The sequence below is a fragment of the Vidua chalybeata genome, chromosome 18, assembly GCF_026979565.1.
Source record: "Vidua chalybeata isolate OUT-0048 chromosome 18, bVidCha1 merged haplotype, whole genome shotgun sequence".
Taxonomy (NCBI): domain Eukaryota; kingdom Metazoa; phylum Chordata; class Aves; order Passeriformes; family Viduidae; genus Vidua; species Vidua chalybeata.
Window position 1 is genome coordinate 12,953,964 of NC_071547.1, and position 12,510 is coordinate 12,966,473.

Consider the following 12,510-nt stretch of genomic DNA (forward strand, 5'->3'; position numbering starts at 1 on the left):
CTGCCACTGGCACAAGGCAGTGTCTGTCTGGGGTCAAACCCACACCATGAAACCTCCCATAGGAGCTGGTCACAACTGGGCAACACGACCCTGCAGGGCAGAGGAAGAGGGGCTTAGGGGCAACTTCTGAATTTCTGCGGTGATCTTTAGGTCGGGGCTCCTCTGAGACACGAGAGATGATCACACAGGATCTTAGCTCATCCGCTTGCTGTCTCATGCCTGGGAGGTTTGGCCAGTGGCCCAAGGGCTCCGGAGGAGGAGGAAAATTTCATCATCCTGCTCCAACGTCTCCTGTATAATCAGCCTCTTGTTAACCGATACAGCCCCATGCGAGGCACTCGCTGAGGACCGGGCCACTGGTGCAGCCTTAGGTGGTCTTGGCCCCGGCAAAGCTCTGCTGAGGCTCTCCCAGCACAGCCTGGGAAGCGGCTCTGATTTTATCTGGTGTGTCCCCTCCACCTCGCACATGCTCAGTCAGTTCCCTCAGCCTCTTCCCAGCCTTTCTCCATTTCCCCAGGAACTTCCAGGGTTGCCAGAGCAGGGCTACCCACACTGAGGTGCTCCACACACTGGGACGGTCCCCTCACCGTGATGGTGCCCATGCCATGATGATCCCCGTGCTGCCATGGTACCCACACCAAGATGCTCCCTGTGCCAGGACAATCCTTGCACCATGATGGTCCCTGCACCATGATGGTCCCACATCGTCCCAGCACTTTTGAGCAGCTGGTGAGTCAATTTAAACATTTCCCCCACCTGGAAAAATATATTTCCAATCAGCTATCCCATAGCAACTGGGAAGGGAGGCAGGAACGAGGTGACAGGGGACTGTGATCCACAGCAATGCCTTGAGGGTTTTTTTCCCTGAGGGTGCTTTGGGGGAGCAGAGGTCTCTGAGGGTGAGCACAAAAGGCACCCAAGGAAGAGCAGCCAAATACAATCTTGTTTCTATCGGTTTATTTTAAAAAAGTAGAGCAAGAAGTATAAAAAAATAAATATTTAAATAGAATTTCACAAATATATTACCACAATTCTTATTAATAATTATTAATATTATTAACAATAAAATTATTAAAAGTCAGCTCTCAGTGCATGCTGGGCTTTCCACGGAGTCAATAAATAACCCTCACAGCCCGCTCTGGTACCAGGAGCGAGCCAGCACGACCTGCCACCGGCCTGGGGCCCGTCCCTGTGTCCCCACATCCCCATGTCCCCATGTCCCACATCCCTATGATGTCCCCGTGTCCCTGTGTCCCATGTCCCCATGTCCCCGTGTCCCACGTCCCCACACCAGGGCTGCATGCAGCCGTGCAAAGCCCAGCTCTTGGCCGTTAGTACATTCAGAGCTCTTCCAATGGGAAAAGCACTTTTCCAAAGGAGAGGACATTCTGTGCCCCACCGTGCCTGCGCGGGGGGATGATGCTCCACAGTGGGGTGACTGTCCCACACAGGTGGCCTTGTCCCAGATGGTGGGATCCAGACAGTAGCCCCAGCCAGCTCAGCCACCAGTACCCTCAGTTTGGCTCCTCGCAGGGGAGTCCAGCCTTAAAATGTGCAGGGGGAGCATGTCCCAACATCCCCACATCCCTGCCAGCCACTGCATCCCAGTGCCCTTCCTCATAATCCTTTTTCCAGGGAAGTGACAGCTTTCAGCTGGTGCTCAAGGGCATCTGTCCATTTGCTCTCCATGATGACACCATCCATGGGGGACAGAGCCTGGCCCTGCCTCCAGCCCCCACAGCTCCCCGCACCGCATGGGAGCCTGGGGATGGCTGAGGCACATCCTGGGACCAGCCCATGCTCCTCGGAGTTGCACTGCCTCGTCCTGCTGGATGCTGGTTCTGCTCTGCCCGGGACACTCCGGGCCGCAACGTTCAGCCCCTCAAGGGGCAATAAATTACTGGAGGGTGGATGGGGCCGGCGCAGGGTCCAGGTAATAAATAGGAAGGCGGGAATTCGGGAGGCAGCGGTGGGGGCCAGCCAGCAGCAGAGAGGCAGCGTAGCCGGGGTGGGCGCTCATGAGGGGCTGAGATGAGGTAGGAGGACACGTGCTGCCTGGCCGATGACCTGCACGTACTTCCTGAGCACCTGGCAGCCCTGCTGCTTCTTCTTGAAGGCGCTCTTGCCCTTGGAGCTGTCCCCGTACCTGACGTCCACCTGGAAGATGTTGTAGTTCTTGCAGAGGAGGCAGGTGAGGTTGGAGATGAGGCCTCGGGTGGTCTTGGTGGTGTTGTGGAGTCTCTCGAGGAGCTCCTTGGCCATGGGGTTGAGCTCCTCCTGGTCGCGCGTGATGTTGCCCAGCGAGGCGTTGAGGAAGGCGAAGAGCTTGTACATGGCCACCATCACCTCCTTCCTCTCACTCGTCCGGTTGACGCGGAAAGCGGGGAAGAAGATGCCGGCGGGGTTGCAGAGCTTGTCACTCTCGCTGCTGAACGGTTCTCCCTGGCACTTCAGCTGGGAGGAGAGGCGAGCATCACCCCATGTCCCCTGTGTCCTCCCCTGCCACCGTCCCCACGGTGTCCCCAGCCCTCCCCCTTCATGCACTTGTGGCTCAACCCCCGCCGTGATCCCCGACCGTCCCCAAGCGCCACTTACGTAGAGGCTGAAGAGTTCCTGGGCGGTGGCGTTGAGCACGGCCACCTGCCTGCGGGTCTGCTCCTGCACGTTGGAGCGGCACAAGCCGTGGCTGGGGCAGCCGGAGCCGGTCACCAGCAGCGCCCGGCCGGCCACGGGCCGCCGCTGCAGCAGGAGCAGGGCCACGAACGGCATGACGCCTGTGTGGGGAGAGAGGCTGCTGTCACGGCGGGGACCGGGACGAGCGAGTGGCGGCCTATCGCGTTGCCGCTGATGCAGGGCATCCACCCGGGATGACCCCAGTTCCAGGCACCCAAAGGGAGGGTGTCCAGCTGGAGCGAGGACTCATCCCGCTTGGGTGTGCGTCCAGCTCAGCTGGAATCCCCAGACCCACCACTCCGCCGTCCCGGCCGTGCCGCAGCTCCCATCCCGCTGCCGTCCCCCTCACCTGCCCCCCGGCAGGCGCTCCCCCGCCTCCCTTCCCGGCGGGGGCCCCCGCAGCATTCCCACATTTCGCAACCGGCCCGGTGGCGACCTGTCGTGTTTAATCAACCGCGCAAGACGCTTTTTCCTCCGTTATCCTGGTCCGGGCGCTTCGGGAGCAAGGCCCCACCCCGGCCCGGCTGACTCAGCGGGGCTCCCGCAAGGAAACCTGCTCTCGGCGTGCCCTCCCTCCTTCCTCCCGCCCCCGGCCCCACCGCCTGCCTCAGTTTCCCCATCTGAGAAGTGGGCGCAGCGCCGAGGAGCCCTGGGGAGAGACGATACAGCTGCCAGAGACTCCAGCCAGGAAATCCCTGGACGCGGAACAAGGGGACCCTTGAGCCTCCGGCAGCTGGGTCACCCCTGCGTCCCCTCCTGAGAGCGGGGCGCTGCAAGCCCCAATCCACTGGGACTCCCCCAAACCGGGATCCATCCCCGCTCAGAGAGGCCAACTGCCTCTGGAGCCGCCACTGCTCTGGGCAACCTCGGGGAGGGTGGCCAGGGTGTCCCCGCCGCTGCGTGACCTGGATGCCAGCAGCAGGGTCCCGTCAGGGCGGGGGTCCCGTGCCCCGCCGCGGGGGTGCTGCCGGGCGAAATGCCCGGGCCGTGACGAGTGCCGAAGTTGCCCGCACTTGTCAGCGCCTCGGACGTGCCGCCGGTGCCGGGTAATCCAAGCCTCGATTTATTTACCCTGCCCAGGTGGGAGAGGACTTACCTGGGCGTGTTCCAATGCCTGACCCGCCGCTCCCCTCCCGCACGGGACGGGGAGACCTTGCCCCCCGTGTCCCCGCGGCCCTGGGTGTTCCACACGGGATGCAGATTCCCGACCCCTCACGAGCCCCTCTCGCTGTGTCCCCCCATTCACAGCTGGGCAGGGAGAGGCTCTGCCCCACGTGTGCCAGGGATCTGGGTGGGTGGGGAGTCCCCGGTGCGTGCTGCCCCGTGGGACCCCCAGAACGGCTTCTGGGGTGGGGGCTGCTCCCTCCAACCACCTTCCTGCACTTGGCAGCCTCCCCATCCTTCCACCGCTCCCGGCACGGCAGCGGCTTGAGGCATCGGGAGACCCGGGAGGAGGAAAATCAGGAGGGGGGGGGGGGGGGGGAAGTATTTAAAAGTACAAAAAAGAAAAAAAAAAAAATCCCCCCTCCTTGAGATTTTTTTTTTCCCTTGGAAGCATTTCCAGTTATATAAGTGTCCAGATGTTGGCTGCACCGCGCCAGCGCCGCGCTCCGCTCCCGCTGCCAATTCCCAGAGATGCTCATCCCGGGGGGACGCAGCGCGGCGGGAGCCCTCGCTCCGGCTCCAGCGGCGGCATCCAACCGGGACCCGCCTGCACCCGAGCATCACCGGCAAAAGGAGGGGAGGGGGAGGAAAAAAGGGGGAGGGGGAGAAGGGGAAATAGTATCCCCAAAGCAGTTTGTTTTTTTTTTTTTTTACCTGCCGGCACGAACTTCATTGTGAGCCGCGTCCCGGGAGCGACTTAATAGGGATTGGTGTTGGCAGAGGAAGTTTTCAGAAATTCATGTTCATACTGGGGGACTTCTCGGGGTTTATATACCGGTCCGGCAGCCAGCCTATGTTGTAAGAGGGGAGGAGAGGTCGGGATGAGGGATAATCACTCGCTATCGTTAGTTCTATTGAGACTAAAAATCAGGAAGTCGAAGCGTTTGGAAATCATGAATGTTTCTTAGAAATAAATTTCTAAAAAGTTGATGTCACACTGAATTTAGTGTCGTCTTTTGTTTCACGCGCGAGCTCGGGGAAGTGGGTGGGCTGGGGAGGATGAATTGAAGCTCCCCAAGGGAGCTGCGCGGCCGCACGTGGGGTTCGGGGGTGTCGAGGCACGGCGGAGAACGCGCGGTGCTGTGACTCAGGAGCCGCAAACACTTTCACCCCCGGGTCCCCCTCCTCGGGCCGAGGCTTCCCCGCTGGCTGCCGCAGCAGGCAATAAAATGAAGGAGGTAAAAAAGTATGGTTTGGGGTTTGTTTGGGGTCTTGGAGGGATGGGAGGCGCGAGGAAGTGGTGGTGGGGTGCCGCACTCTCGGTCACGGTGGGATGGCTGCGGTGGCAGCGGTGTCCCCCAGCCCGCCGCTGGCTCATCCCTTTGGGCAAAAGTATTATCAGCAAAGGGTGGGTTTTCTGCAGGAAAAAGGACAAACCCACCCAGCGGGAGAGGCCGGACCGGCCCCCCCAGGGTTAACCCTTCCCTCGGCGGGTCTGTCCCCTGCCTGGAGCGGGCAGAGGGTGCTGGAGCAGACAGGAGGGCGCTGGGTCACCGTCTCGTGGGGATCCCGTGGGATCAGGACACTGCGGGGCTGTTCGCTGCCCGATTTGGGTGAAAAACAGGTTAAATGGATTTTTTTTTATCCTTCTTTGTGTTTTTTTTTCTCACCGGGGCCGAACTGAAGCTTTAATCAGGTTTAGCAAGTTTGTGCTCCGGCAGGTGAACCGGCGGTGACAGTCCAGGAACGATGACGCAAGAGCCACCACGACCCCGGCTGTCCTCCCTTTGGTGGGGGGACACGGTGAGGGGAGACACGAAGACCCCTCTGTGCTGGCGGGGTCGGGCCGTAGCTGCTGCGTGCCTCAGTTTCCCCATGCAAGGACCAGCCTGGTCTGCCGGTGGCATTGATGCCCCAGCCCAGTTTAGCCCAGTCTGGTCCTAATGGGACACCAGCGATGAGCTGGGGACTGTGGAGGGCGGGGACGATGAGCTCCATCTCCCGCCCTGCAGCCTCATCCCAGTCTTTTTGGGATATGGGGAGCAGCACATCACATATTGATGGTCATCTGATGGCCTAACGCACTTAATTAGCTGAGGAATTAATAGCACTTAATAATTAGCATAGGGAACGTCCTGGTGGGGGGGGGGGGGGGGGGGGGGAGGAGGGTTGTGTGCAGGGGTTGACATGGATTTGTCCTTTTCTTGGATTTCCCAGGAGCGACTGAGTCTAGGCTGGAGCTGAGCTGGGCTTTGGCATCCCCCGAGGGGTGTGGAACCCCTGGTCATGGTGGGATCATCAAGGTGGCACTGGTGTCCCCATCTGCAGCTCAGCCCCTCGGGCAAAAGCGTTAGGATTAAAGGATGGGTTTTGTTTAGGAAAAAAGACAAACCCGCCGGGAGACGCTGGACCTCTGCAGGGGGGGATGCTCCGGTGGGAAAACGAATTCCTACTCCATACTGGCTGGAGAGGGAGATGGCAGAATGGGAGATGGGAGATGCCAGGCGGGAAGATACCAGGGCAGGAGATGATACCCAGGAATATCCCCTTCCCCAATCCCTTTGGTAGCAGGAATATCCCCGCACGGACCCTGTGCCGATGCCCGGTGGAGATGGGCAGCAGGAATGGGGCTGCAGGAGCGTGAGGAGACGGTGACAGGGGCGGGGGGCACAGCGTGTCCCAAGGAGGGAGCGGGAAGCGGGGCAGGGGGGAGCCAGCCCTGTCAGGAGAGACTCAGGGTCGGGGACCTGTGGGGTTTGGGGTCCCAGGAGGAGCTGGGGCAAGTTGGTCGGGGGGCAGCCATCCCCACTGTCCTCAGTGTCCCCAGTGTCCCCAGTGTCCCCACTGCCCCCTCCATCCCCACCGCCGACCTGCCCAGGGACAAGAGGACAAGCCCAGGGTGTTCCAAGGCCACCGCTGCCGTGCTGCTGCTCCTCTGTGCCCCTCTGAGTGGTCCCCTCTGTGAGCATCCCTGCCCATCACTGTCCTCAGCTCCATCGCAGACCCCCCACCCCGTCCCTGTCCCCTTCCTGTCCTCTTGACTCCTCTCTGCCGCATCCCTGTCCCCCTGCTGTTCCCTCTTCCCTGTCCCTATGCTGTCCCCCTTCTCACCCCTGTTCCACGCCTGCTCATCCCTGTCCCCATCCCTGTCCCCATCCCCGTCCCCGTGCTGCCCCCTGCTGCCCCAGCCCAGAACTGGCCTCTCCCCATCCCATAATTGCCCTCGCCGCCCCATCCCAACTCAGAACTGACCCATCCCATCCCTGCTCCGGAGCTGCCTCCTGCCCCTTCCCCACCCCAGACCTCTTCTCTCCCCAGCCAGCAGCTGTCCCCTCCTGCCCTTCCCCATCCCATCGTTGTCCCCCCCTCCCAGCCCCTCTCAGAAGTGCCCCAGCTGCCCCCATTACTGCCCCACCCCATAACTGCCCCCCACGCCCCATCCTGATCCCCCTCTGGCTCCCCTCCAGGTCGCCCTCCCGCTGTGTGCCCGTGCAGGGGGACACCCAGATTCCAGGGACATCCAGACTCCAGGGTCACCAAAAGCCCTGGGTGTCCCCCAGGTGTGGGGACGGGGCTGTGGTGGGATCGGGAGCCCGGGGGGCTGAGCAGGGGCTGAGAGAGGCAGGGGCTCCTGGCCCGGGGAAGTCCAGAGCTGAATAACGGAGGGCACCGAATTCCCCTCCGACTCATGATGGGTCCCTGCCAGGGCTGCCTCACCCCTGTTCCACTGATGTCACCTCACTGATGCCACCCCACTCCTTCCACCCCACTGGTGTTAACCCACCAGTGCCACCCCAGCAGTGTCATCCCACAGGTGTCACCCCACAGGTGTCACCCCTATGCTTTTCTCACAAATGGGCACTGGGGCCCCTTGGGTGTCCCCCTGAGGCCACCAGAGAAGCCACCACCCCTTCAGTGACACTCAGCTGGTGTCACCCCGTGTGTGGGGTCCCCCAGCCCTCCCGGGGGGTCACGTACCTGCACCCTCCCCTCCGCAGCCCTCTCCAGAGCTGAGTGGGCGGCTTGGTGGTGGCACAGTCACAGTCACTTCCACGGTCACCAACAGCACGCCGAGCTGGCCCAGGCTGCTTCATGGTGACATTGTCCCACCACGAGTATCTCCAGCTGGCCGTGGTGGCCGTCCCGGTGGCGCTGCCGGGACTGAGTCAGGCAGCGGTGCCGGTGGCAGAGCCGGGCGCTCCGGCCGGGCACACGGCACCCACAGGAACGAGTGACTCCACGGGGACACATGACCAGGTCTTAGGATTTTTGACTCAGAGGGCCTGGTGGCAGCGGGTGGCCCGGTCCCCATGGTGGCCCTGGCCAGACTGCAGGACACTGCACTCAGCGTGGCCATGGTGATGGCCCAGACAGGGCCGTGACCTGTGGCAAGAGGCGTGGTGTGGCCCGTGCCATACCATGGCATGGCACATTCCTGGCAGTGCCAGGCCCTGTGGTGGCACACCACAGCCTGTCATGTCACATGCCCTGTGCCACACTGTATCGTGTGCCACATCCTGTGCCACATCCCATCATGTGCCAAGTTGTGTCCTGTGCCATGGGCCACACTATGAAGTGCCGCACCCTGTGCCATGCCATGGGTCACATCCCAGCTTGTGCCATGCCATGTGTCACACCGTGTTGTCCCACATGCCCCACACCACCTCATGTCACATCCCATGTGCCCTGGCAAGGACATCAGACACAGCCTGGCCACCACAATACAGCCTCTCCCTGCCCACAGCCACCAGGACAGACAGGGACAAAGGGACACAGGGACACAACGTCTCAGTGGCCCATAGGCCAAGGTCAGCACTTTATTTCCTTCTGCCATTGTAGAAAAATAAAGAAGTGCCACATGGGCGGGGGCACTGTCCTTCTATGTGTACCAAAAATATCAATATACATAAATAAATCCTTGTGATGTTCATCATTTAACACTGTACAAAAAATGTAATAAAAATAGATATTTATATATTAGAAATGTCCTTAAATACTTCTGCAAGCTGCAGGAGTTAAATTAACCCTAACAATCAATAAATACAATAAACACACAAATATTAATATATAAATTAGGGGGGAGGCAGTGGGGGCTGTCACCCACTGTCACAGTGCAGTGCCCAGAGCCGAGTCCCTGCTGGGCACGGTCAGGGCTGTGGTGGCACGGCCTGGGAGGCTCGGGGGGGACACGGAGGGGACGGGGGTGCTGGGACTGTGGCAACACCCAGTGTGCAGGAGTGAGCTTGGGGACACTGAGAGCACAGGGACACCGAGCACAGGGGACACTGAGAGCACAGGGATGTGCAAAGGGACACTGAGCTTGGGGACACCAAGCACAGAGGGACACAGCCTGTGCAGGGACACAGGACTCCACTCCCAGCTTCTTCCGGGGAGCAGAGCTGGCGGCGGGCAGGCAGGGGGTGACAACACCGGTGACAGTCGCCGGTGGCAGCGGCTTCTCCGTGGGCCCTCTGGCGCGTGCTGAGGGAGCAGCTCTGAGTCAGGCTGTGTCACCCGACCCATTGAATCACTGGAAAATACGGCAGGGCTCGGGGACAGGGAACAGCTGGGCACCCGGGGGACACCCGGCTCCACTGGGGCCACCTGGATTCACAGGAAAGCGGGGCAGGATGTGGGAGAGCCAACCGGGGCTGTCCTGCAGCCCAGTGGTGGCTCGGGGACAGCAGGGTCCCCACGAGGAGCCGAAGCGGTAGGAGATGCTGTCAGTGCATCCGAGCCCTCGCTCGGGTGAGGTGGGAGAGGCTCCGTGGGGCATCCCGGCCATCGGATGCATCTCCATCCTGGGAATGGGGTTGGGATGGCGTCACACGGGATGGAGATGGAGATGAAAGAGATGCAGACGGGAGCTCCGCTGCCGGCGGCGCTGCCCTAGGGGCGTGCGGGCAGCCGTGAGCCCCGGTGCGACCTCCCCTTCTCCCGGCTCGTCCGGCGGCTCCCGGCGTCCAGCTCGGCGCTGCGCTCGGCCATGAAGCGGGCGTAGCTCCAGAGGATCTGGCACCCCTGCAGCTTCTGTCGGAAGATGCCGCGGGATGCCGCGGGGCTGGGGAGGGGCCGGCGGCCGGGGCGGAGGCCGGGGGCCGGGAAGAGCCCCGCCAGGTTGCTGAGGAGCGCTCGCACCTTCCGGTGGGTCCTGCTCAAGCGGCGAAGGATTTCGGCCTCGGGGTGGTGGAGGTCGCGCTGGTGGCGGATGATGTCCTGCAGCGCCTGCTCCATGTGGATCATGGGCCTCCGCAGCCTCCGCAGCCCCCAGGGCCCCTTGGCCGGCCTCTGCAGCCACTCGGGGGTACTGTTGGTGCGGCAGATGTTGTGGATGTCCAGGTGCTGCTCCTTCTCCTGCCCAGGGATTGGAGAGGAAGATCAGGGATGTGGAAGCAGCGCGGGGACCGCCCCCAGCTGCCCTGTGGAGGGGACAGGTGTGACCCCTCGCCCTGGGGAAGGGAACTCACGTAGAAGGTGAAGAGCTCCTGCGCGTCCTCGGCCATGAGCCTCACCAGCGCCTGCGTCTGCTGCACGGTGGGGGCCAGCGGGGACCTGCCCCCCTGGCCCGGCACTGCCCAGAGGATGAGGAGCCCTTTGGCGACAGCTGCGGAGGAAGAGGAGGGAGTCAGGGGCCCCTGGGGCATCGCTGGGTGCAGGGACACAGCCCTCTCTCACAGGGTCACCACCCCCGCGCCAGGAATGCCGCCTGCATCACAGACCCTGAGCCAAAAACCTGCTGGGCACCCGGCGGGAAGGAGCATGAGGGTGCTGGAGGTGCTGTGGAGCAGTCGGGATGTGCCGACCAAAACCACAGCAGCTGCTCCAGCAGTTCCCCCTGCCAGCGCGGGCCACCGCAAAGGAGGGGACAGCAGCGACACTCCTGGATCCAGTCCCGCTCTCCAGATCTGGTCAGTTACTGTCCCAGTCCCGCTGTCACCCACAGGACTTTGGATATGGCACTGGGCTGACACACAGCCCCTGTCCCTTTGGGCAAGCTGACATTCTGCCTGTGGTCCTCAAACTGTCCCCTCCTGTCTACCGCTCCCAGCATCGCCTCTCTCCCAGGCTGCCCACTCCCAGTGCTCCCCATGTGCCACCGCAGGGAATGTCCCCGACCCCGCCAGCGCCCGAGGGAGGCGACACTGCCGTGGCACAGCCTCGGTGCCATCTGCCCCGGCACCGCTGACTCAACAGCCATGGGGGCCCGGCGGCCGCGCTCCCTCCGCGGCTCCCGGCCGGGGCGAGCGAGAGGGGACACGGGGACACGGCACACGGGCACGCACGTACCTGCCAGCACTGCCCAGGGCCGCCCGTCGCACCGCATGGCCGGGGCAGGGTGTCCGCCCGGGCTGCCGGGCGCGCAAGCTACTTCCTTAAGCGCTCGGCGAGGGGGAAGCGCGGCTTTTAAAGAGAACCCGTCACCCCCACCAGCGGAGGACCTAACGGAAGGCAGTTAAGAGGTGAAGCCGTGGCCCGGGGGCCAATGAGCAGGGTGAATGAGAGCCTTCGAGTCAAGTTCCTCGAGGGAGTCCGGGCGGGTCCGGCCGGGGAGGCTGCGGTGCCACCGCTCATCCCGGATCCGGCAGGACCCCCCGGTCCTGGATTCTTGGGAAAGAGACTTTTGGATTCACGCTGGTCTCCCCGCTCAGCACCCGACAGGTTGAACTGAAACCAGCGCCGGCTGCCCCGAAACCCCAATGCAAAAGAGGGCAGTGGCTGCTGGCAGCGGGGACACGGATGTCACCCTTGTGCCACCATTGGGTGTTTCGCATCCCAAATCCGGCTGTGGGAGGCAAAAATCTACCCTGGCAAGGAGGGAGGTGGAGGTGCGGGAAGTGCAGGGCATCCCAGCACTGCCTGATGCTCCGGGGGATGCTCTGTCCACCTGCTCACACCTCTGGGTGACAAATTTGGGTGCTGAACCAAGTGGGGGACACCAGGCTTAGCCCCTCTGCCTGGCAGCACCCACGGGAGCACCGAGGGCGCCGGGTGTTGCCCAAGGCAGCACTGCCCCTTGTGCAACACTGCCCTGGGAGAGCCCTGGGGCTCGGCACGGCCCCACCGGCACTGCCCTGGGGCTGCCACGGCCTCGGCACAGCCAGCAGCACCCAGGACAGTCCCCTTTGTCCCCTGGGCCCCCCTTCCTGGCAGGTGGAGCCCGGCACCGACAGGGGTTTTCCCGTTCCTTAGAGGTGAAAGCCTCCGATCAGCGTGTAGAGGTGTGTCGCAATCCCGTTGATTTTGGTGACCTTCGCTGAATTTACGTATTTGGAGAGTTCCGTGGTGGCGCAGGGGGACAACCCAGAAATTAACAGCTCCTTCCAGGAGGAAGGAAGGATGCAGCGGTGACTCATTTTTAGAAGTGCTTTCTTTTCCCAAAATTTCCCTGCCCTGGCCGCGCCACACCACAACCTGCACCGTCTGCTTCCTCCACCAGCTGCCTCTGATGACTCTTCCTCTTCCTCCTCCCCGGAACCTCCCCGGCAGAGGTGGTGGCTGGGGTGGGTTCCATGGGGCCGGGGTGGGCAGGGCTGTGCCCAGGGCAGTCCTGGAGAGGTGGAGGAACCAGGAGAAGACCTTGCTTGTTCCACAGCAGTTTGTCCATCCCTCAGGCTGCCTGGACAGGCTGTTCACCAGCTGTCCACTCATCCATCCATTCATCCATCCATCCATCCATCCATCCATCCATCCATCCATCCATCCATCCATCCATCCATGCCCTACCATGAGGGT

The 12,510-nt window shown here is 62.2% G+C and overlaps 1 protein-coding gene across 1 annotated transcript; it reads right to left on the reverse strand.

Annotated features, from left to right (window-relative positions):
* Positions 1–1,963: 1,963 nt before the first annotated feature.
* LIF (LIF interleukin 6 family cytokine) lies at positions 1,964–4,510 on the reverse strand. Its single transcript, XM_053959754.1, has 3 exons — positions 4,492–4,510; positions 2,596–2,774; positions 1,964–2,454 (listed from the first exon to the last, which is right to left on the reverse strand). Exons 1-3 carry the CDS (start codon positions 4,508–4,510, stop codon positions 2,017–2,019), a joined length of 636 nt encoding a protein of 211 aa, XP_053815729.1. The 3' UTR covers positions 1,964–2,016.
* Positions 4,511–12,510: the final 8,000 nt, after the last annotated feature.

Bases quoted from the DNA above. Each gene is read 5' to 3' on its own strand.
- LIF (XM_053959754.1), bottom strand. The intron at 2,455-2,595 runs GTAAGTGGCGCT...CTCTCCTCCCAG, and splicing joins AGGAACTCTTCAGCCTCTAC to CTGAAGTGCCAGGGAGAACC.